Source organism: Aquarana catesbeiana, linkage group LG01 (assembly GCF_042186555.1).
Source record: "Aquarana catesbeiana isolate 2022-GZ linkage group LG01, ASM4218655v1, whole genome shotgun sequence".
Classification (NCBI taxonomy): domain Eukaryota; kingdom Metazoa; phylum Chordata; class Amphibia; order Anura; family Ranidae; genus Aquarana; species Aquarana catesbeiana.
This window is the reverse complement of record NC_133324.1, coordinates 955,830,051-955,854,277: the sequence shown is the minus strand read 5'-3', so window position 1 is coordinate 955,854,277 and position 24,227 is coordinate 955,830,051. Positions and strand designations below refer to the sequence as shown.

The 24,227-nt window shown below is 37.6% G+C and overlaps 1 protein-coding gene across 1 annotated transcript; it reads left to right on the top strand.

Annotated features, from left to right (window-relative positions):
* Positions 1–992: 992 nt before the first annotated feature.
* Positions 993–23,530, top strand: LOC141128423 (ribosomal protein S6 kinase 2 beta-like). The gene is made up of 7 exons (XM_073615711.1): positions 993–998; positions 5,626–5,794; positions 6,565–6,767; positions 7,271–8,059; positions 21,010–21,136; positions 21,985–22,187; positions 22,712–23,530. The coding sequence occupies exons 1-7, from the start codon at positions 993–995 to the stop codon at positions 23,528–23,530; spliced, it is 2,316 nt and encodes a 771-aa protein (XP_073471812.1).
* Positions 23,531–24,227: the final 697 nt, after the last annotated feature.

The window sequence follows — 24,227 nt, the reverse complement described above, 5'->3', positions numbered from 1 at the left end:
TCAGCATACAATATACAGTATAAGGATTTCAGTAACAAACAAATGTGCCCTTCACATTGAAATTTAAGGAGGATTTACCTTAGTCATCCAACAAAAAGGAATCGCCCATCATTTTCAATCAAGAGTCACTTTTCAGAAGTGGCATATAATATAATAGAGAGATTCCTGGAACATACAAGATTCACCTATCAAATTTAATTTCCAAGATTTGCCCACTTGCCGCTTTTACACATAGAATGAATTCTCTTTGAAAATAAATGCAGTAAAATACAGATAAAGATCCTTTATAAATAGACCACTTTGATTAAAGTTGTACTCCGGGAAAATATAAAGCAGACCCCCCAATACACCACCAACACTAATGAAATGTATTTAGTATAATAAGTTTTTACTTTTTTGTAGTAACAAGCTTCTTCTTTAATGGTCTTACACTCAGCCACTGGTCCGTCCTGCCCATGGGTCTTCTCCCACACCGCCATTCTATAAAGGATATCATTGGTGGCCAACATCCTCTTCCTAATGCCCTGTGTCGGTACATCGATGACGTTTTATAAAACATTCAAGAGTTGAATCAAATTGTGTTGTGTTATTAGATAGAAATAATAAATTTAATTAATAATATAGATGGACACACTTTGATTTCATACTAGTGCACCATTTTCTGCTGATTTTGATTTTAATATTTTAATTTTTGGGTTTAACACCATTTTAAATATAATAATCCTTACAGACTTTGTAATGTGGGGGCTGCATTAGTAGTGTTTTAATAAAAGCTGAATTTAATTGGGCATTGAGAGACCCTGCATCCCAAAGTGAATATTTTTACAATTAATTAACCCCCCCCCCCCCCGCACAAGACTATTATTTATTGGGAAGGTTTTTCACTTGATGCTAAAAGGTGCCATACATATTTTTGCCTCTTCCTGTACTGAGATAATCATGTAAATTTTGCATTCCCTAAGTGCACCAGTTGGGCACCACTAGTAGCAACAATGGAGGTTGGTTTCCATAGACATGGTTATTATGATGGAAACAGTATCGGCAGCCACACCTCAGCCTGGGTATTCTACCTCCTCTTTAGGATATCAATTTGATCACCAATGCACAGGACTGAGACACAAGATTTTATAATAACAATGTTATCTTCCATGAATAGTTTGAGCCTACACCCAAAAAACAATAGACAAGGGGGCACAGGGAATAATAGTGATGGGATACAGTGTGTACAAGAAACAATAGTACAGGTGGAACCCCCAGGAAAGACATTAGCATAGCACTGACAATGTTAACTGTTCCTATTGACTACCACACAATGTTAGGAGTACAACACCTCAAAAGTCAATCTCAACTAATAAGAAATAAAGTATGCTAGATATAACATATTTAAAAAAAAAAAAATTCAATAAATCTTTAACTGATTCATTGACCACACATACAAAGCCGATACCCTAGAACATTTGTAACAATGCAAAGAAAGACCAAAACTCTTATCTACTTGTGACAGTTGGAAGTCACTTCTATAAATGTCCACTTTTCCAGAAATAACAATGCTTAAAATATTTAAATTCCCTCAAAAACTAATCCTGTAACTCCTAGTTTCAATTGCCTGCAAAATACAATGGATTTAGGTGTGATAAAATCTAAATATTAATGAAAAATGTTACTGTTAGTTTTTTTTTTTTTTTTTTTTTTTTTTTTTTTTTTTTTTTTTTTAAGCCTCAAGTGCAAGCTTTTTCTGCCTCTTTATATAAAAAAAATCTTTCTGTGCTTTTTTTGCCATCAACAAAACCAAGAAACTGAAGTAAGTTGAGCAAAAAAGAAACAAAACAAATTATTCTATAATTTCCCCACTCAGTATAACCTCCCCATTTTAAATGAAACTATTATCCAATATACTCTTCTATTATACAGGATATCTAAATATTAACAAGTGGTGATGGTTTAGCCCCCTTTTGAGTGATTCTAACACTCACTAACTAAACACAATGTACATATTTTATCTGTTGCACTAAAAACTCTCAGCCTAGTGTCCTGACAAAGTGACCATTAATTATGTTACCCAAAAAATCGATAAACTTCACTAAATTATATCACTAGAGATATCAGATCTCAGAGAGAATTCATAGTCTAATGCTGGCCATACACTATACGAAAAATCGGCCGAAAAATCGTTCGTATAGACACTTTGTTCGTTTTCCGGCAAGTTAATGGGCACAAATCGATAATTGTTTGTGACGTTTTTGTGGGAAAAAAAACGAACGGGAAGTTTGGAAAATTTCTGCCGAACGTACGATAAATTGCAAGGTTAATGTGTTTCCCGTCCAAACTGTCTGCACTAGGTATATGTAAAAAAACAAACAAAAAATTATTTATTCTTGTCCACTGATTTTCTGTATAGTGTATGGCCAGCATAAATCTGGACATAGAAGTGTATAATTTTGAAAAAAAAAAAAATTTGGGAAACAAATGTTCTAAGAAAGTTCTTTTTTTTCTAATGATTAAGTGGGGAACTTTAGGGTTCCATGGAGATCTGGTTGAGAGGGTTGATCTAGATAAATTGTCTTCTCTTGGGAGCTAAAATATTCTGTCAGTAAAGGAAGGGCTAGTTTTGGCCAATTGAGAAATGTATCATTGGCTTCCCATTTATAATACTAAGATTAAAGTTTCCGTTGAAAAAAAAAAGTATTGAAGAAATGATCAGGATGTTTGGAGATATCTAAAAAAAAAAAAAAAAAAAAATCCAGACATGGCAGCTCCAATATTTCTATCCTGACGTTCTTTTAATTCTAATTCAAATTATGTTTCTGTGGATTACATTTTATAATCATTTATTTTGTTATATTTTCAATTAAGTCTTTTTTTAAACTAAACCCATTGCCATACAATGTTACTGGGAATAAGACCTAATAATAAGAGAAAAATATAATAGAACCATCAAGAACCAACTGCCAACAGAAAAAATAAATAAAACATTAATTGTCTGGTTAGTACTCCAATCTTGTATTTTTTTATTCTGGCTAGAATCATATTTCCCATTTTATGGTTAATATGGTGGAAAAATTCATTTTTAAAACGTAAAGTTTCAAAGTATTTGGGTTTTAGTATATTTAATCCAATCACCTATTTTCTAGAAAACCTGTTTAAATGCAAATCGGCAAAAACAATCCGAGGCTGTTCACACAACATTTCCATTTGAAGTCAGCCAATAAAAAGCCTTCATTCTTTGTCTTCCCCGCCCATCTCCCTTGTAAAAAGGGGTCTCTCCCACTGATCAGTGATTCTACTTTCAGAGATTCTGGTATCTGGAGACACATCTGTTACAGCACAGCTGGAATTTTGGTGACGTTGTCCGGAGCTGATCTGCAGTGGAACCGAATACTGAATACCGAAACTGATTTGATATTTTCACAGCTGAATCTTCCACCACATTTTAAGGTAAGGTCACTTCCATCTAACAATCAATGGATATTTATTATTTAATTAACATTCTGATAACACTGTGGAGGTTTATCTAATAAATATATAAAAACCTATATATGGACAACTGATAAAAGGGACAATGGGTGGAGGTTCAGTTCAGGATAATATGTAAGACAATGTATACAGAAGATTGGATAGCCATTGGAGGCTTGCCATGATCAGTCTGATGAAAAAGTTGTTCATAATACAGGATATGTAATAAACGTTGGGGCAGTAATGTGTGCGATGTAATACAAAGGGAAATACATGTTTGGGTAGCCAAGTAATGTATAGTATAACTGTATATATAAATCTCCTATTACAAGTATATTCCAATCTGTACAAAAACACAATTGACTGAATAGTGTTGAATTCTTTGCTATGAAAGATTCCCTCTCACCAAAACCAGAGTACTACATAATGATCTCACTGAGCATTCCCTTCAATTCATGTCATGAAGTCTTTTTGACTTTATGTTTTCAGCAGACTGAAAACATAAAGATGACATTGAGCAGGAAAATGCCTTGAAAATGTTTTTTAAGGTTCCTGAAAAGGGTTTTTTGCATACAGACATATTTTATTTAGCAGGGCTTTACATTTGGTGGTCTTGTATATGAATTGTCTGTTTTTTTATCTTTAAGATCTACATTTCTTGAATGTTTTTATTGAAATTATCAGGAATATGACAGTATAAATACAAACATTCAAATGGGACAAGTACATTATGAACATTAATAAAAGAAAGATCATGTACAATTGGTTAAACTTGAACAAAACAACCAATAATGGATTGATACATTTAGATCTCAAAAAGACTAGAACAGAGGGACTCCAATAGTCCATAAGAAATGTTGAATATTCCTCCGGGCCAATCTAATCAGTTGTGCCAAAGGCTCTATGAGTAAGGCGAAGAGCAGCGGGGAAAGGGGGCACCTCTGCCTAGTGCCTCTCCCAATATTGATCATCGCTGATTTGTAGCCTGCATATTTGATGTAGGGCCGTGGGTTGTTATATAGGGAGGAGACCCAGGTCAGGAAGTGGTTCCCAAAACCCCATTGCTGAAGAGTGTATTGTAGATATGGCCAGGTTACAGAGTCAAACGCTTTCCTGATCTCAAGGGATAGGCATGCTGGGATACGTCTAGTTTTAGCTGCATGGGAGAGCAGGACATTGTCGGCAGCTTGACGTGTTGGCATAAAGCCTGTTTTGATCACGGTTAATTAAGCGGTCTATAACGGTGTTCAGTCGGGTCACAATAATCTTGGCTAACAACTTGAGTAGAGGAGAGAGATGGGACGAGAGATGGTCCACAAGGAGAGATCTGATTTAGGTTTGGGTAGCATAGAAATTCTAGAGGTCAGTGGTTTTAGAGGATAGGTTATAGAGGTTAGTGTTTCAGTTCTAAACGAGTGCCTGTCTAAGGCTTCATTCACACTAGCGCGTTTTTTGATGCATTTTGCAGAAATGCATGGGAATTTTTTAACATGGGTTCCTATGGAACATGTTCACATCAATGCCTTTTTGTACCTCTGCATTTTTGTAAAGGGTCAGGGACTTTTTTTAATGCAAAATGCAGCGTTTTGCATGTAATAGAATTCAATGGACCAGCGTCAAAAATGCAAGTGCACCATTTTTGCAGCGTTTTTGATGCGTTTTTGGCTTTTTTTTTTTTTTTAAACTGTAAAAAAAAAAAGCAAAACGTGGCAAGAACGCCACAAAAACGCTACAAAAACGCTGCTCAAAAACGTGGCAAGCATGACAAAAAAAACTCCAAAAACGCTCAAAAGCAACATGCATAGGTGTGAATCGAGCCTAAGAAAGGCTTTGTTTATTGGAAATAATTCACATCAAATCAGCAATAACAGCAGACAAAAAGAGCTGACGTTTCACACTACGTTAGTGTGGCTATATATATATATATATATATATATATAGCCACCAAGCTGTACTCCAAAGATTTTAATTGTGTTTGAGCTCTCACTTTAGTGTCCAAACCTTTTCCCCTTTTTTTTATTCATATAGATGTGAAGGTCTATTGAGCATTTCCTATTTATAGTCATATAACTACAGGTGACATTATTTATATTTGACAAATGTCTATAGTTTTTCTTAAACAGAAAACACATTTTTGAATTATGTAATAAGTTCTCTTTTTTTGCTCTCCAGGACACAATGGCCTCCAATGCCCATGATGTGATGCGTGTTTTGGACAGAATGGTCTCCTTCCATTCACAAAGACTACATCAGGTGGACATACGGGAGCACTTCATCATTGTGAAGGAACTTGGGGAAGGAGGCTTTGGAAAAGTATTCCTGGCAAACCACAGGAAAACAGGTCAGTGAATTAATATCACAATTTCAACACCTTCTACAAATATTTATTTAAGAAAGCTTAAAATATGAATTCATGTTGGTAAAATTATTTAGGGAACTAAGCATTGGGCTGACTCCTTGGATCAGTTATGCAAATATCAAAATGTCTTGATGGGTACATATCTGTCTGGAGGAACGTGAATACCTAGACAGGCTGTATTTGTATGCAGACTGTCCAAGATCACACGTGGTGCTGATTCTAATGATTTAGCCCGGGTTCACACTGCCCACAACTTTCAAGTTGGACCCCAGCGCGACTTTAGCACGACTTGCATGTGACAGAAATCAATGCAAGTCATACCAAAGTCAGACCAAAAGTAGTGCAGGAACCTTTTTCTAAGACAGAGAAACTAAAGCAAACAGAAATCCAATGAATAAAAAGGAATGAGTTAGGAGCAGTCAGGTTGGGGAGGATACGGTGCTAATGATGCTAAACCTCTTCCAGCCAGGAAATGAGGTTGGCTCTGTCTGGCTTGCTGAAGCTTCTAATACACATTGTGAGAATTGCAGTGTGTGTGAAAATGTAGTAAGAAATTTCAGTACAGCAGAGGTTCCTGTACAACTGTCCGCTGATTGCTGGTAAAGCTGAAGTTTAGCTTTAAATGCAGCATAATACATTCTCAACCTGGAAGCAGCAGATCTTATTACAATGTTTGAGATTTTCAAATGAACATAAAAAATTGCCAGCTAAAAACTCTATTTTTAATCTAACTTGATTTTTTTTTTTCACAGGTCGAAGAATGGCTTTGAAAGTTATGGCGAAAAGTAGAACCAGCCGGGAGTCTTTCCTACGGGAGTTCACCATTTCGTTCCTACTTTCTTCTCATCCCAACATCATTGGATGCTGTGAGATCATCTTCACCACCTTCAACTGCTTCGTCTTTGCCCAGGAACTGGCACCTCTTGGTGATCTACTCTCTCTGATTGTACCAAATGTAAGTATGTTAAGATATAAGTAACTCTATACAAAACTTGGAAAAACTTATTTGGCCAAAAAAGTATGAGGAGTTAACAGTTACACCTCCTTCCAGTCCTTTTGGGGAAATTTCCCTTCAATTTATGTGCCAGAGATTGCAACAGGAAGTGAGAGGAAGCTCTCTTGGTTGACATTAGTACAGGTGTCAATGTTAGTACAGGTGTCCATGTTGGAGGATTTACACTTACCTTTTTGTTCTGACAACTCTCTCACTTTCTGTGAATGATGGTGGTCCCCAGGACAGTTGATGAAAGTGGATATGGGGCAGGTATATACATACTGTACATATGGCAATATAATCCATCTCTAGTCTAAAACTTAAGGTATATGTATAACCATACTTTTCCTTAACTGTTTCTCGATACGTATTCTGAATTTCTTCTTATATTCTCTCTATTGTATTTAACATCTAAAGTATTTTTTGTTACCAGACATCTTAGTTATTTTATTTTCTCTTTTTAGGTGGGAATTCCAGAAGATGTGGTAAAGAGATGCACTGTTCAGATCTCCAATGCTCTGCAATTCATAGTGGAGAAAGGACTAGTACACCTCGATGTGAAGCCAGACAATGTTTTAGTGTTTGATCAGGAGTGCCATTCCATTAAGCTCTCAGACTTTGGCCTGGCTAAGGTCACAGGGACAGTGATTAGATCCAAGTGTGGCAGCAAACCCTACAGAGCTCCAGAGATGTACAAAATTGCCCCTCCAGATGGACTGCCTGTAGATGGCAGCCTTGATGTGTGGGCGTTTGGTGTGACCATCTACGTTCTGCTCACGGGGAAGTTTCCATGGCAGGACACCCTCCCTGATGGTGAAGAATTTAAAAGTTTTGTTGTCTGGCAGAAGAATTTTGAGGTGGATAATCCTCCTGAAACATGGAGAGAAGTTTCCACTGGGATACGAAGGATGTTCATTGATCTGTTGGCCATTGACTCTACTAAAAGAAGTCAGAGTGCGGAAGTCCTAAAATACATGGGTGAAATCTGGAAAGAAGAAACCCCAAAAAAGGATGAGGAGCCAATTGAAAACAGTTCTTTCAAACATTCTGACAAATCCTTGTGTGAAGCTTCATATCTGAACAGTTCAAAAAGCGACGTTTCCATCACATCATCTCTGAGCTCCACGTCTTCTCCTCTGATTATAGATACTTCTGGATCTCAGTCGGAGATGACTTCAGAGCCGCAGAAGGATAACATGGAAGAAGCGCTGATCATATATGATGAGGAGTTCTCCATGCACGTTGGTGCAGAGGTAGATATTGAATGAAGGTGAATTGATGGCACTTCTGAAGGAACCTCATATATGTCCAGTTTTCTCAGGTATGTGAATTTCTTGAGGGAATAAAGGGGTCATAAGATTCTATATGTATTTTGTGATAGTCAACTCCACAATTAAAATTTGTATGGCCGTGACACGCTAGAAGTTCTGTGTAGTATGTAGTCATTACTTTTTGCAGCACAATATCCACCACTGATTTTAATTTGATATTATGTCATGGCTTCCTTTTTCAATGCATAGCTCCTAATATTCTTTCATTTAGAGGGATCGCCCCCTTTTTTTTGTAACTAAAGCCCTCTGTTCTCAGTTCTCCCGCTTCTTCAGACCTAACAAATAATCCAACCTCTAAACTATTGAATGCATGGCTGGGGGTGTTTTATACTTGCATACTCTGTTTTATGTGCCCCTCTTTCTGTTAAGCTTTGCAGTTGTATTAAAGTGAAACTAGGATCAAAGAGATCGATACAAAAGTCTTTCTAGCTAACAATGGTAACAGCTTATGGTCTTAGCATTTTTCTATTAAATATTTGAAATGGTTGACAGATACATAATTGTTCTTGGCAATGGCATATTTATTTGAGTTTAGTGCGGTAAGTCTAGTGTTTTTATGTAGGTATTGTAGTGTATTACTCATAGGAACCGGAGTTCAAATTTTAAATATCTAGAACAGACAAGCCAAGGACGGTTACTTATTGGTTGATGTAGTTCTCTGTCCCTTTGTATATTTTCTTATTAACTAAAATTGTCTATTCTAGAGCTATTTTATATATTACAAAACACCTCTATACGGCCAGTGCCTGTAATCTTCTTATTAATAGCATTTTGTTTATATGTATATCCTTATTTACTGCAGGATATTCATTTATTCTATAGAGAGGTTGTCCTTCAGAGCTGACAACAGGCTAATTATCACTATAAATTCTATTTTCATGTTTTAATTTCACAGATCATTTCTATATTTTTTGCTCTAACAAGATTTCTTTGCTTTTTTTTTTGTTTTATTCCCAGTTGATGAACAAGACCCCTGCCTGGTCCATGGTTGGGTGTAACTTGTATAAATATGAGTAGTTACTCCTCCTGTGCACTGGGTGGGGCTCTTGATTTTTCTCCGTGCAGAAAAATACATTTTGATCCTGCCAGAAATCCAGTGAGCAGCTAAATTCCTGTTTGAGCTGACAACACTGCCTCTGCTGCGCTGAATTTTGAAGCAGTGCTATCAGCCAGGTTTAGAAGGATATGCTGTACCTTGGTATGTGGGAAGATATATATTTGTAAATCCACCACTTTGCCTGTAACTTGTACATATATGAGTAGTTACTCCTCCTGTGCACTGGGTGGGGCTCTGGATTTTTCTCATAACAGAATAATGTCTGCCAATCCTTCCATAATTCCAGTGAGATCCTAAATTCCAGTTTGAGCTGACAACGCTGCCTCTGCTGCACTGAAATCCCAAGCAGTGTTTTCAGCCAGGTTTACAAAGGCAATGCGGTGCAATACAAGCCAGGTACAGTGCCTTGAAAAAGTATTCATACCCTTTGAAATTGTCCCCTATTTGTAATGTTACAACCAAAAACATGTATTTTATGTGAGAGACCAACACAAAGTGGCACATAATTGTGAAGTGGAAGGAAAATGATAAATGTTTTTCAAAAAGTTTTAAAAATAAATCTGTGAGAAGTGTGGGGGGCATTTGTATGGCGCCCCCCGGAGTCAATACTTTGTAGAACCCCCTTTCTCTGCAATTACAGCTGCAAGTCTTTTTTGGGGATGTCTCTACCAGCTTTGCACATCTAGAGAGGGACATTTTTGCCCATTCTTCTTTGCAAAATATCTCAAGCTCTGTCAGATTGGATGAAGAGCATCTGTGAACAGCAATTTTCAAGTCTTGCCACAGATTCTCAATTGGATTTAGGTCTGGACTGGACTATGAATATGCTTTGATCTAAACCATTCCATTGTAGCTCTGGCTGTATGTTTAGGGTCGTTGTCCTGCTGGAAGGTGAACCTCCACCCCAGTCTCAAGTCTTTTGCAGACTGCCGCGTACACACAAGCGGAATTTCCGACAGAAAGAGTCCGATGGGAGCTTTTCATCGTATATTCCGATCGTGTGTATGCCCCATCGGACTTTTTCCATCGAAAATTCAGACGGACTTCGATAGAGAACATGTTCTATATTTTTCTGACGGAACAAATTGCTATGGGAAAAATTTCTCGTCTGTATTCTGTTCCAAAAACGACGCATGCTCTGAAGCAAGTACGAGACGGAAGCGATCGGTCTGGTAAAACTAGCGTTCATAATGGAGATAGCACATTCCTCACGCTGCAAATTCTGTGATTGTTAATGAAGCGCATTCTTTTGTGCTTTATAATGCTAGAAGAATGAAGTTGTTTTGCTGCTGATATTCACACAGAGTTCTCACAAACTGATTTCTTTATTATTTCTTGTGATATCCTCAATACTCTTTTATTTTTTTTAAAGGCAGATCTCTAGAATAATGTTTAGAATTATGTTTTATAGTCATCTTTAGGGATGGGCCGAACACCCCCCCCCCCCCCCCCCCAGTTTATTATTATTAATTCCATATTCATGTTTGCTGTTCACATATCATTTTCTTTATTTTGCTCCAACAATATTTCTATTTTTTTATTTTTTTTTAGACAAGAAGTCTGGACTATCCCCGGGGGTTGAACAAGACCTCTGCCTGGTACATGGGGGATGTAACTTGTACATATATAAGTAGTTACTCCTCCTGTGCACTTGGTGGGGCTCTTGAATTTTCTCCATACACAAAAATACCTGCTGATCCTGCCAGAAATCCAGTGAACATCTAAATTCCTGTTTGAACTGACAACACTGGAGGAGTTATGCAAATATCGAAATGTCTTGATGGATGTCAGTCTGGAGGAGTGGGCATAATTTAATAAATATGTTTCTTCATAAGTAAATTGTGATATTGTTTCAATTCTCTTTTCCTTCACATCTTTTCCTTCACATTTTTCCCTTTTATTAAATTACTTATTTTCCAGTGAAAATCTCTTCTATGTAAAAAAGAAAACAAAGGTCCTCCAAGGCCTATATGAAAGCCTAGAATGTTTGGTGACTCCGTGAAATAAACAACTCTGAAATTCCTCTTTGACAACAATAGTGTGTGTTACTGTAGATGTGCATTTCATAGGGAGGGTAAATAAAATAGAAGAGAAGGAAACTGTCAAGGTTGGGCTCAGCCCTTCCTTCTCTGAGCTGGCCGCTCAGCTGTCGGCTAATTGCCAGCTACTATCTCTCCACAGTTACCCACCTGTTGATGATATCTTGCTCTTCAGTCCTGCCTACTTAAGCCGTTCAGCCCAGAGGATCCCTGCCTTCGCCTTAGTTTCTATGATGTTGACCATCTCCTGCGATCCTGTTAAAGACTGGCTTTATTGACATCCCTTCTTGCTCCAGATCCTGCTTGCTGTTCCACTACATTGATCCCGGACTTCTGGCTTGGCTGAACATCTGTTCCGGTTAATGAACTTTGGATATGTTTTGATTGGATATGTTTTGACTATGTTTGTAATTTTTACTTTTATTATTAAACAAGTGTGATTTAACTGTACTTCTGTCTCGGCCTGATTTCATGGTTTCTGACAGAAAGATGAACTGAAATCCCATTCAATAGTATAGAGCCAATGAACATTTACTGCCACATGCCGATATATGTCCTAAGATTGAAGAGGAATATCGTTGTTATGGCAGCAACTAGCTGCCATAACCCCTTCATCCTCTTCTTTGGCTGGTGGTCCCCTTTCCATTAAGAGTGGTCTCTGCAGCGGATTCGCCACAAGATCACTTTTATCGGCGGCGGGAGGGGGCCTTCCCCTCCCGCCGCGCTCCGGTGCCCTCCACCACTTACCGGAGCCGTCGGCAGGGGCGGAGGCGATCGGATCTTCACCCTTGCTGGGTATGGAGATGAGTGAGGGGAAGATGGCCCCTCTTCCCCTCACTCGGAGAGGGAGGAAGTGACATCAAAACGTCACTTCCGCCCATAGCTTTTAAAGGGCCATTTTTTTCTTTTTTTTAAATGACAATTTTTTTTTATTTTGTTGCATTTTAGTGTAAATATAAGATCTGAGGTCTTTGTGACTCCAGATCTCATATTTAAGAGGTCCTGTCATGCTTTTTTTCTATTACAAGGGATGTTTACATTCCTTGTAATAGGAATAAAAGTGACACATTTTTTTTTAAACAGTGTAAAAATGAAAAGTAAAAGGTAAATTAAATAGGAAGAAAAAATTTAAGACGCGCCCTGTCCCGTCGAGCTGGTGTGCAGAAGCTAACGCATACGTGAGTAGCGCCCGCATATGAAAACGGTGTTCAAACCACACGTGAGGTATTGCCGCGATCAGTAGAGCGAGAGCAATAATTCTAGCTCTAGACCTCCTCTGTAACTCAAAACATGCAACCTGTAGAATTTTTTTAAACGTCGCCTATGGAGATTTTTAAGGGTAAAAGTTTGTCGCCATTCCACGAGCAGGCGCAATTTTGAAGCGTGACATGTTGGGTATCAATTTACTTGGTGTAACATTATCTTTCACAATATTAAAAAAATTGGGCTAAGTTTACTGTTGTCTTATTTTTTAATTCAAAAAAGTGTATTTTTTCCAAAAAAAGTGCACTTGTAAGACCGCTGCACAAATACGGTGTGACAGAAAGTATTGCAACAACCGCCATTTTATTCTCTAGGATGTTAGAACCCCCAAACATTATACATTTTTTTTCAATGGAGTTTTCTAGCAAAATAAACTATTTTTAACTTGTAAACAACAAATCTCAAAAAGAGGCTCAGTCCTTAAGTGGTTAAGATCCAAAGTGAATCTTCAAAGAGAAACAGCCGGTGATAGAAAAAAAAAAAACACTTTGTGGAATTTGAATTTTTTTTTTTTTTTCAATAATTAGATAAAATTGCACCTCCACCACATTAGCTTTAAATTTGACAATATTGTCAAGATACAGGTAGCGCTACCACATTCATTCCAACTTCACACACTCATCCTAAACAACTAGCTAGAAATAGACTTATATGGTAAAGTTGATATCTGTTATGTTGCAGGTGGTGTAGCTGCTTTGACTGTTTTTATGGTTATTTTCAATCCAATCCTTCAACCTGACTGGCCAGTAAAGGGGGGGATGAGCTTATGACCTCCCCGAACCATTCCTTCAATGGGGGGGATGTGCTGGGGGCAAAGCACTTTATCCTCAAGTTGATAAGACCAAGGGCTTCTTCCCCACAACACCGGCTGGTGGCTGTAGGAGATGTATCAATATTTAGGAAACCCCCTTTAATAATTAATAAAGGGGCCCCATAGATAGCAGCCATAGTGCCCCTTATCCACAAAAGAAGTTGCAACCTGGATACCAAGACTCTCAAATGTTTACAACTCCTTTTATTAAAAAAAAAAATACACCCAAAAAATGTTTAACCACTTGCCGCCCGCCATATAGCAGAATGACGGCGGCAAAGTGGTTTCAAAACCCCGACTGGGCGTCATATGACGTCCGCAGGATATTGAGCTGCTGCGCGCCCCCAGGGGCGCGCATCGCGGCGATCGTTGTTGCGGGGTGTCAATCTGACACCCCACAACACTGATCTAGGTAAAGAGTCTCTGGCGGAGACTCTTTACCATGTGATTAGCTGTGTCCAATCACGGCTGATCACGATGTAAATAGGAAGAGCACAGCCCCCCCTCGGATCCTACCCAGGATCACCAGGGAAGCCATCCACACTGGACCACCAGGTATGCCCCCTAGACCCCCAGGGAAATACCAATCTGTGCCCAGGCAGCTGCCAATCAGTGCCCACTCAATGCCTACCACTGCCACCAGGGATGCCTATCAGTGCCGCATATCAGTGCCCATTAGTGCCACCCATAAGAACCCATCGGTGCTGCATATCAGTGCCTGCTCATTGGTGCCGCCTTATCAGTGCTCATCAGTGAAAGAGAAAACTTACTTATTTACAAATATTTTTAGCAGAAACAAAAGCAAAACTTTTATTTTTTTTCAAAATTTGCGGTCTTTTTTTTTTTCTTATTTGCTTCGTTAAAAATAAAAACGTCAGAGGTGATCAAATACCACCAAAAGAAAGCTCTAGAACAAAATGATAAAAATTTTGTTTGGGTACAGTGTTGTATGACCGCGCAATTGTCATTCAAACCTGCGACAGCACTGAAAGCTGAATCTTCAACATACCATATACAGTATAAGGATTTCAGTAACAAACAAATGTGCCCTTCAAATTGAAATTTAAGGAGGATTCACCTTAGTCATCCAACAAAAAGGAATCGTCCATCATTTTTAATCAAGTCACTTTTCAGAAGTGGCATAGACTATAATAGAAAGATTCCTGGAACATACAGGATTCATCTATCAAATTTAATTAGATTGGATTTTATAGTGGGAGCCAGGATATCGGAGCACTCTTTCAGGAGTTTATTGGGAATGATGTCATTTGGTGATGGGCTGTCTCTAAGGCTTCTCATAATGGTTTTAGTTGTGTCAGTGGTGATCGGGGTCAAGAAGAAGCCCGGCGGTTGTGTGATGTTCGTGTTGATCGTGTAGGTATACAGGGTCAATGTCAGTCTGTAGCAGAATTCTGAGAAATAAATCTACACTGCTAAGACAGATCAGCAAATGACTCTCACACAGCACGGAGGGGGATCGTTGACCAGTGATGATCCTGAGGTCTGACTTCAGACCTTCTATACTGGAAACTTCACAGTTTAGTTTCTTTCAGAACCTCCCTATAGGGCCTCCTCCTATTCCAGAGCCCCATAGCAGGCACATAGGGGTTTATTTACTAAAGGTAAATCCACTTTGCACTGCAAGTACAGTTGGAAGTGCAGTTGTAGATCTGAGGGGAACATGCAAGGAAAATAAAAAACATTTTTGCTTGCACATAATTGGATGATAAAACCAGCAGAGCTTCCCCTCATTTCAGAGCTTCCCCTCAGATCTACAGTAACTGCACTTACAAGTGCACTTGTAGTGCAAATTGGATTTGCTTTTAGTAAATGAACCCCACAGACTGCTTTTGGCTATGATTACACCACTGACCTCCTTATTACCATATGAATGTACAGGTCAGTCCCTGGGGGGATGGTCAGTTTCACCCTGTAAAAAGTTTTTTTTCTCTTCTGTAAATGAAAAGTGTCCAAGTTTTAAATTTATAATTGGATTCTTCATCATCTTTGCTACAAATGTGTAAAAAAAAAAAAACTTTTTAAGCAAACTGTGCATGCCTACAGAGCAATGCTACAATGTAGACCTCTATTTCAATATTATTAAAATAGATCAAATTACATTTCAGATATTGTTTCTTCACTTGAACTTCTTAGTAAAACTGTAATTAAGTTAACAAAAATAAATTTGATAAAATATGAACTTTTCCCTTTAAGAGTCTATTTGTTGGCAAGTTTTGCTGGACATTCGTTCGTCTGTGTTATATGGCATTTGTTTTCAAAGGATTCTCTTGGAAAATGTACCACATGAGCAAATCCTGTTTTCAAAAAAGGTAAAAATGAATCTTCAACATACAATATACAGTATAAGGATTTCAGTAACAAACAAATGTGCCCTTCAAATTGAAATTTAAGGAGGATTCACCTTAGTCATCCAACAAAAAGGAATCGCCCATCATTTTCAATCAAGAGTCACTTTTCAGAAGTGGCATAGAATATAATAGAGAGATTCCTGGAACATACAAGATTCACCTATCAAATTTAATTTCCAAGATTTGCCCACTTGCCGCTTTACACATAGAATTAATTCTCTTTGAAAATAAATGTAGTAAAATACAGATACAGATCCTTTATAAATAGACCACTTTGTGAATAAAGTTGTACTCCGGGAAAATATAAAGCAGACCCCCCAATACACCACCAACACTAATGAAATGTATTTAGTATAATCAGTTTACTTTCTTGTAGTAACAAGCTTCTTCTTTAATGGTCTTACACTCTGCCACTGGTCCGTCCTGCCCATGGGTCTTCTCCCACACCGCCATTCTATAAAGGATATCATTGGTGGCCAACATCCTCTTCCTAATTCCCTGTGTCGGTACATCGATGACGTGTTTTATAAAACATTCATGAGTTGAATCAAATTGTGTTATTAGATAGAAGTAATAAAATGAATTACTATTTCTAATAATATAGATGGACACATTTTGATTTCATACAACTAGTGCACCATTTTCTGCTGATTTTGATTTTATTTTAATATTTTAATTTTTGGGTTTAACACCATTTTAAATATAATAATCCTTACAGACTTTGTAATGTGGGGGCTGCATTAGTAGTGTTTTAATAAAAGCTGAATTTAATTGGGCATTGAGAGACCCTACATCCCAAAGTGAATATTTTTACAATTAATTGACACCCCCCCCCCCCCCCCCCGCACAAGATTATTATTTATTGGGAAGGTTTTTCACTTGATGCTAAAAGGTGCCATACATAGTTTTGCCCCTCCCTGTACTGAGATAATCATGTAAATTTTGCATTCCCTAAGTGCCACAGTTGGGCACTGACTAGTAGCAACAATGGAGGTTGGTTTCCATAGACATGGTTATTATGATGGAAACAGTATTGACAGCCACACCTCAGCTGGGTATTCTACCTCCTCTTTAGGATATCAATTTAATCACTTATGCACAGTACTGAGACACAACATTTTATAATAACAATGTTATCTTCCCTGAATAGTTTGAGCCTACACCCAAAAAACAATAGACAAGGGGCACAGGGAATAATAGTGATGGGATACGGTGTGTACAAGAAACAATAGTACAGGTGGAACCCCCAGGAAAGACATTAGCATAGCACTGACAATGTTAACTGTTCCTATGGACTACCACACCCAATACAACACACACTGTTAGAAGGGGTAATGCACCTCAAAAGTCAATCTCAACTAATAAGAAATAAAGATTTATTGATTTTTTTTTAAATATGTTATATCTAGCATACTTTAACTGATTCACTGACCACACATACAACGCCTATACCCTAGAACATTTGAAACAATGCAAAGAAAGACCAAAACTCTTATCTACTTGTGACAGTTGGAAGTCACTTCTATAAATGTCTACTTTTCCAGAAATAACAATGCTTAAAATATTTAAATTCCCTCAAAAACTAATCCTGTAACTCCTAGTTTCAATTGCCTGCAAAATACAATGGATTTAGGTGAGACAAAATCTAAATATTAATGAAAAATGTTACTGTTATTTATTTTTTTTTTAAAGCCTCAAGTACAAGCTTTTTCTGCCTCTTTATATAAAAAAAAAATCTTTCTGTGCTTTTTTTTGCCATCAACAAAAAACACAAAACCAAGATACTAAAGTAAGTTGAGCAAAAAAGAAACAAAACAAATTATTCTATAATTTTCCCACTCAGTATAACCTCCCCATTTTAAATGAAACTATTATCCAATATACTCTTCTATTATACAGGATATCTAAAGTGGTGATGGTTTAGCCCCCTTTGAGTGATTCTAACACCCACTAACTAAACACAATGTACATATTTTATCTGCTGTGCTAAAAACTCTCAGCCTAGTGTCCTGACAAAGTGGCTATTATGTTACCCAAAAAATCGAAAACTTCACTAAATTATATCACTAGAGATATCAGATCTCAGAGAATTCCTAGTCTAAATCTGGCCATAGAAGTGTATAATTTAGAAAAAAAAAAATTGGGAAACAAATGTTCTAAGAAAGTTCATTTGTTTTTCTAATCATTAAGTGGAGAACTTTAGGGTTCCATGGAGATCTGGTTGAGAGGTTGATCTAGACAAATTTGTCTTCTCTTGGGAACCAAAATTTTCTGTCAGTAAAGGAAGGGCTTGTTTTGGCCAATTGAGAAATTTATCATTGGCTTCCCATTCATAATACTAAGATTAACCTCCCTGGCGGTATGATTATTTCGGATTTTAGGTGCTGAAAGCAGTACAATTATTTTGCATGGAAATTTGGCGTTTTATATTGTAGGTCTGTAATTCTTAACAATAACACACCTAAATCTGTCCAAACAAGAGTCTAGTAGATATCCCGGGTATGATAAAGTTTGAAACACAAAAACATAAATTTATAATATGATAAATAAAAAAAAAAAAAAAAAAAAAATTAATAATAAAATAAATTTCCCCACGATTCACTATTGCTCAATTCTGCAAGTGTTCTAATTTACTATCACTGTTTTCTAGCTGGTCTAAAGCCACTTTTGATGTAAAGGGACACTTTTTGGTTGCTATGGACAATCTCCAGTTTCCAGGCAGAAAGAACAGTATATATAACATAAAACTGCATGCAGGGCATTGGACAAAGCACTGGGGACAAAAGGGATGTGAAATAATTTCATACAGTACTGTAATCTGTAAGATTACAGTACTGTATGTGTTATGATTTTACACTTTTTTGAATTTGTCGCCAGGCTCCGCCCCCGTGCGTTGCGCCGCTCGCAGGGAACGGAGCTTGGCACGGAGAGGCTTCGGAGGAGGACGGAGCCCGCAGACACAGTGGGGGACATCGCAGGATCCCGGGGACAAGGTAAGTAAAGCCGCACCAGGATCCTGCGATGTAATCCCGAGTGTGGCTCGGGGTTACCGCTAATGGTCCTGAATTTTAACCCCAAGCCACACTCGGGAAAACCGCCAGGGATGCTACGGTTTCCGTTACACCATGACAAAATCTAACACGGTTTTATTCTACAGTATTCAGAACAAGCAAGTTATTTGCTTTTGAAGGTGCAAATGTGAAGGAATGTGATGTAGATAATAATAGTAATCTGAAAATGTCTATTTTCTTATGTGCATACATATTTTTCTCCTTACTCGTTATATAAGTATACAGGTTTGCTCTGTTGCTATATTTTCTCAAGATGGCGGGTACCCCCTACATCCCACACATCAGAAAAACGCGGAACTGAAGATAAAACCAAGGACAGCCAAACCTTGTTATGAAGATTCTCCATCTTTTCTATCTTAACCAATGAGATGTACCTATTAGACTAACACAGCAATGACGTATTTTTATGTATAAAACATTAGCACGGCCTTGAATAAATTAGAAGTGTAAAAAGTAACGGTGCTGAGCGTGTCTCAGAGTGTTTACTTTTATATGCATGCATATCCACACTTTCCAATTAGAGACAGCAGCAGATAACCTTGGGCTCGATTGGAGCTCTTAATCATTTCCTTAACACAAACTCCAGATTTGGCATCCTTGTCTCAATACCTGGTGAGTCAATGACCTAGAACAATCGTGTATATCAAGTAATGGAAAATATTATAATGACAAAACAAGTATTGAAGAAATGATCAGGATGTTTGGAGATATCTAAAAAAAAAAAAAAAGAGCCCAGACATGGCAGCTCCAATATTTCTATCCTGACATTCATTTAATTCTAATTCAAATTATGTTTCCGTGGATTACATTTTACAATCATTTATTTTGTTATATTTTCAATCAAGTCTTTTTTTTTTAAACTAAACCCATGGGCATACAATGTTACTGGGAATAAGACCTAATAATAAGAGAAAAATATAATAGAATCATCAATAACCAACAGGCAATATAACATTGAAAAAATAAATAAATACATAAAACATTAATTGTCTGGTTAGTACTCCAATCTTCTATTTTTTTATTCAGGCTAGAATCATAGTTCCCATTTTATGGTTAATATGGTGGAAAGATTCATTTTTTTTTAAACTCAGTAAAGTGTCAAAGTATTTGGGTTTTAGTATATTTAATCCAATCAACTATTCTTTGGAAAACCTGTTTTATATGCAAATCGGCAACAACAATCTGAGGCTTTTCCATTCGAAGTCAGCCAATGGAAAGCCTTCATTCTTTGTCTTCCCCGCCCATCTCCCTTGTTAAAAGGGGCCTCTCCCACTGATCAGTGATTCTTCTTTCAGAGATTCTGGTATCTGGAGACTCATCTGTTACAGCACAGCTGAAATTTTGGTGACGTTGTCCGGAGCTGATCTGCATTGGAACTGAATACCGAAACGATTTGATATTTTCACAGCTGAATCCTCCACAACATTTAAGGTAAGGTCACTTCCATCTAACAATCAATGGATATTTATTATTTAATGAACATTCTGGTAACACTGTGGAGGTTTATCTAATAAATGTATAAAAACCTATATATGGACAACTGATAAAAGGGACAATGGGTGGAGGTTCAGTTGGCTGAGCTCTGAGTTCATTCTCCTGACTTTATGTACCAAAACTGGAAACTTGGCATAGCTGGTTGGCAACAAGAAATTTTATCACTTATAAGTCATCCTTATGGTATTGTTACTCTTTTCATGGCAGTATCTGCCAGACATATTGGGGTCACCAAGAGACTGCTGGCTGCAGATTCACTTTTCCATCAGTGCTTACCAATGTTTATTACATTTCCTTACTGAAGGAATACTAATGGGTCTTTTAGCCACCGAGGGCCCCTGAACACAACTAAACTGGTAACTTGTGGATATAGCCTGGCACCTATTTATGTATTGGTACATGTCTTGGAAATTATTTTTGCCTTTCTACTTGATCAAGTTATACCATTGCCTGATAATTTTTATATATATACATAGATTGCTGTCTTTTCATATCCAGTTCCTTTAAATGTACTCCATACATTTCTGTTGTGTTCAAACTCTAGATTTACTGTCCAAACCTTTTTTTCCTGAGTCATATACCTATAGATATGTAGGTCTATTGAGCATTTCATATTTTATAGGCATATAACTGAGGGTAATAGTTTTCATATTTGACAAATTTCTATAGTTTCTCTTTTAAAGATGATTTTTTTCTGCGTAATAATTTATTGTTGTTATTGGTTACAATAAATTGTTATTGTAACAACAATCTTTTTATGCTCTCTAGGACACTATGGCCTCTGTTGCCCATGAGGTGGAAGCTCTTCTAGATGGAATGATCTCCTTCTACGCACAGAGACTACGGCAGGTAGACGTACAGAAGTACTTCCTCCTGGGGAAGGAACTTGGAAAAGGTGGGTATGGAAGAGTATTAATGGCAAACGACAGGAAAACAGGTCAGTGAATTTATCTAATCACCATTTTGATATTCTCTGCAAATATTTGTGTATATCTATGTGTGTAATCTGTAAAATAATTTCTCCAAGAGGTCACTAATTGTAGACTAACTCTAAAATAAAAGGAGCACTAAAGTAGAATCACTGATTAACACACATGATGAAGAATAGCAGGTACAGCATATGCAGTGAGAGGATATGTGCCAATTCTAGAATTTATTACATCTCTATAAATATCAATATGGATTATTGTTTTATACATTTTATAATATTATTTAGGTAACTAAGCATTGGGCTGACTCCTTGGGAGTAGTTTTGCAAATCTCAAAATGTCTTGATGGGTACATATCTGTCCGGAGGAGTGGACATTCCTAGACAGGCTGTGTTTGCATGCAGACAGTCCTAGATAATGACCACATGTAATGCTGAGTCTATATGATAAAATAGAAATCCAATAAATACAAGGAACCAACTAGGAGCAGTCAGGCTGGGAAGGATGTGATGCTAATGATTCTGGACAGCCTCTAGCCGGGAAATGAGGTGGGTTCTATCTGCCTTGCTGAAGCTTCTAATGCACTTTGATTTTACTGAAAACTGTAAGAACTGTACAGCAACCTCTCCAGTACTGAAATGTGTCTGCTGGTAGGGTTGAAGTTTAGCTTTAAATGAAGTATAATACATTCTCAATCCAGGAGCAGCAGATCTTATTATAATTCTTGAGATTTTGAGAGTGAACATTTGAAAATTATCAGCTAAATATTTCCAATTCTTGATTTAAGTTAAATTCTTTTTATTTTTTTTCACAGGTCAAACTGTGGCTCTGAAGTTTATGGATAGAAGCAGAAACAGTCAGGAGTCTTTCCTCCGGGAGTTCAGTGTTTCATCCTTTCTTTCGTCTCATCCCAACATCATCGGATGCTGTGACTTTATCTGCAAAACCACGTACAACTTCGTCTTTGCCCAAGAACTGGCGCCTGTTGGTGATCTGTTCTCTTTGATTATACCACATGTAAGTACATTAAGATATACGTATGGCTGAATTTGTTTCTCTTAGTTTTGGATAGAATTACAGTATGAGGAGTTAAAGGATAAGTTCACCTTTTCAGAAAAAAATATGAATGCAGATTTTTTGCAGGTTAAAAAAATCTGCATTTATTAGCCTGGAAAGCATTTCACCAGTGATCAGCAGATCTCTGATGCCATGCAGGTCTCCTGTAGACCTGTCTGTGTTTCTGCTTCCTCGTACGAGGGAGCTGATACATGCTGACAGGAAGAATGAATGAACCACCACAGTGCTCACAGCGCCATGGTAGTTCATTGAAAACTACAAGCTAAAAGTCAGGCAGATACCTACACATATGCCAAATACATACATACACATGACAAATAATTCATCTCTAGTCTAAACCTAAAAAAAGTATGGCTATACATACACTTTACCTGTTTCTGGATATTTATTCTGAACGTCTCTTTATATTCTCCCTACTGTATTTATTATCTATTGTAGTTTGATCTTATTTATTTACTTTTTAGGTGGGAATTCCAGAGGACGCTGTGAAGAGATGCGCTGTTCAGATCTCCAATGCCCTCGAATTTATAGCGGAGAAAGGACTTGTGCACATGGACCTGAAGCCTGAAAATATTTTGGTCTTTGATAAGGAGTGTCATTGCATCAAGATCACAGACTTTGGCCTTGCTAAGGTCGGAGGGACAGTTATAACATCCAGGTGTGGCAGCCAATCCTACATGGCCCCAGAGATGCGTGACGTGACCATTGCAGGTGGATTGACTGTAGATGGCAGCCTCGATGTGTGGGCGTTTGGTATTATCGTCTACTGCTTACTTACAGGAGAGTTTCCATGGCGGGTGGCCATCCTTGAAGATAAAGGATACAAATGTTTTGTTCAATGGCAAAACAATTTCAAGATGGATAACCCTCCAGAAGCATGGAGAAAAGTCCCCGCTAAGATACGAAGGATGTTCAGTGGTCTTTTGGCAATTGATTACTCCAAAAGGAGTCAAAGTACCGAAGTCCTCAAATTCACAAGTCAAAGCTGGAAAGAAGAAAGTGTAGATTCAGCTACACGAGAAGAGGATGAAGATCCCACTGAAAATAATTCTTCTGCACAGTCTGAGGACTTGTCGGCTTCATATCTGTACACTTCACAGAGCTCCAGAGTTTCCATCACTTCTAATCTCAGCTCAATGTCTTCTTCCCCTTTGACCACAAATACTTCTGTATCTCAGTCTGAGATGTCTCCAGAGGCACAGGAGGACAACATGGAAGAGGCACTAATGATGTTTGATGACGAATTCTCCCTACATATTGGTGCAGAGGTAGATGTTGGGTAAAGAAGAATTGGTGGGTGATGGAACATCTGAAACAACATCACATAAGCCCAATTTTCTCAGGTATGTGACTTATTTGAGGAAACACATAGCTAATTAGGTTTTATGTGCATTTTGCCGTAATCAACTTCAAACCATTTGGGCCATGTCACACTAGCAGTTCTGCACCAAGTGTGTAGTCATTACTCTTTGTCCTGCCATATCCACCACTAATTTTACTTTTTTTTTTTTTTTTTACTAAAGGCATAGCATCTCCATCCAAAGCATATAGGCTGATTAACCTCTTTTTTTTTTTAACAAAATCCCTCTGTTCTTTTTAGTTGTCCCTCTTCTGATGTTCAGATCTCTATACAATTGTATTATTTCACTACCAAGTATGTTGTAATGCACTAAACCTTTCATCCAGCCTCTAAACTATTGCAAGCATGGCATGTCCACATTCTATGTCTATATACTTTGTGTTATGTGTCCTTCCCTTTCATCTCAGAAGGTTGAGAGGTATGCCAATGGTATAACTTTTGTGAGCCATTTCCAGAGTGGTGGAGCTCAGCCTTGCAGTTAGAAGTATTAAAGTGACACTATAATCAAAGAGGTTGATATGAAAGGTCTTCTAGTTTACAATGGTAATAGCAGGACTCTTGTTGGATAGGCTGTTAACATTTTGCTTTTAAAAGTTCGGTTTTTATTAATCATGAAAAGT

Bases quoted from the DNA above. Each gene is read 5' to 3' on its own strand.
- LOC141128423 (XM_073615711.1), top strand. The intron at 21,137-21,984 runs GTGGGTATGGAA...TTTTTTTCACAG, and splicing joins GGGGAAGGAACTTGGAAAAG to GTCAAACTGTGGCTCTGAAG. The intron at 22,188-22,711 runs GTAAGTACATTA...TTTACTTTTTAG, and splicing joins TCTCTTTGATTATACCACAT to GTGGGAATTCCAGAGGACGC.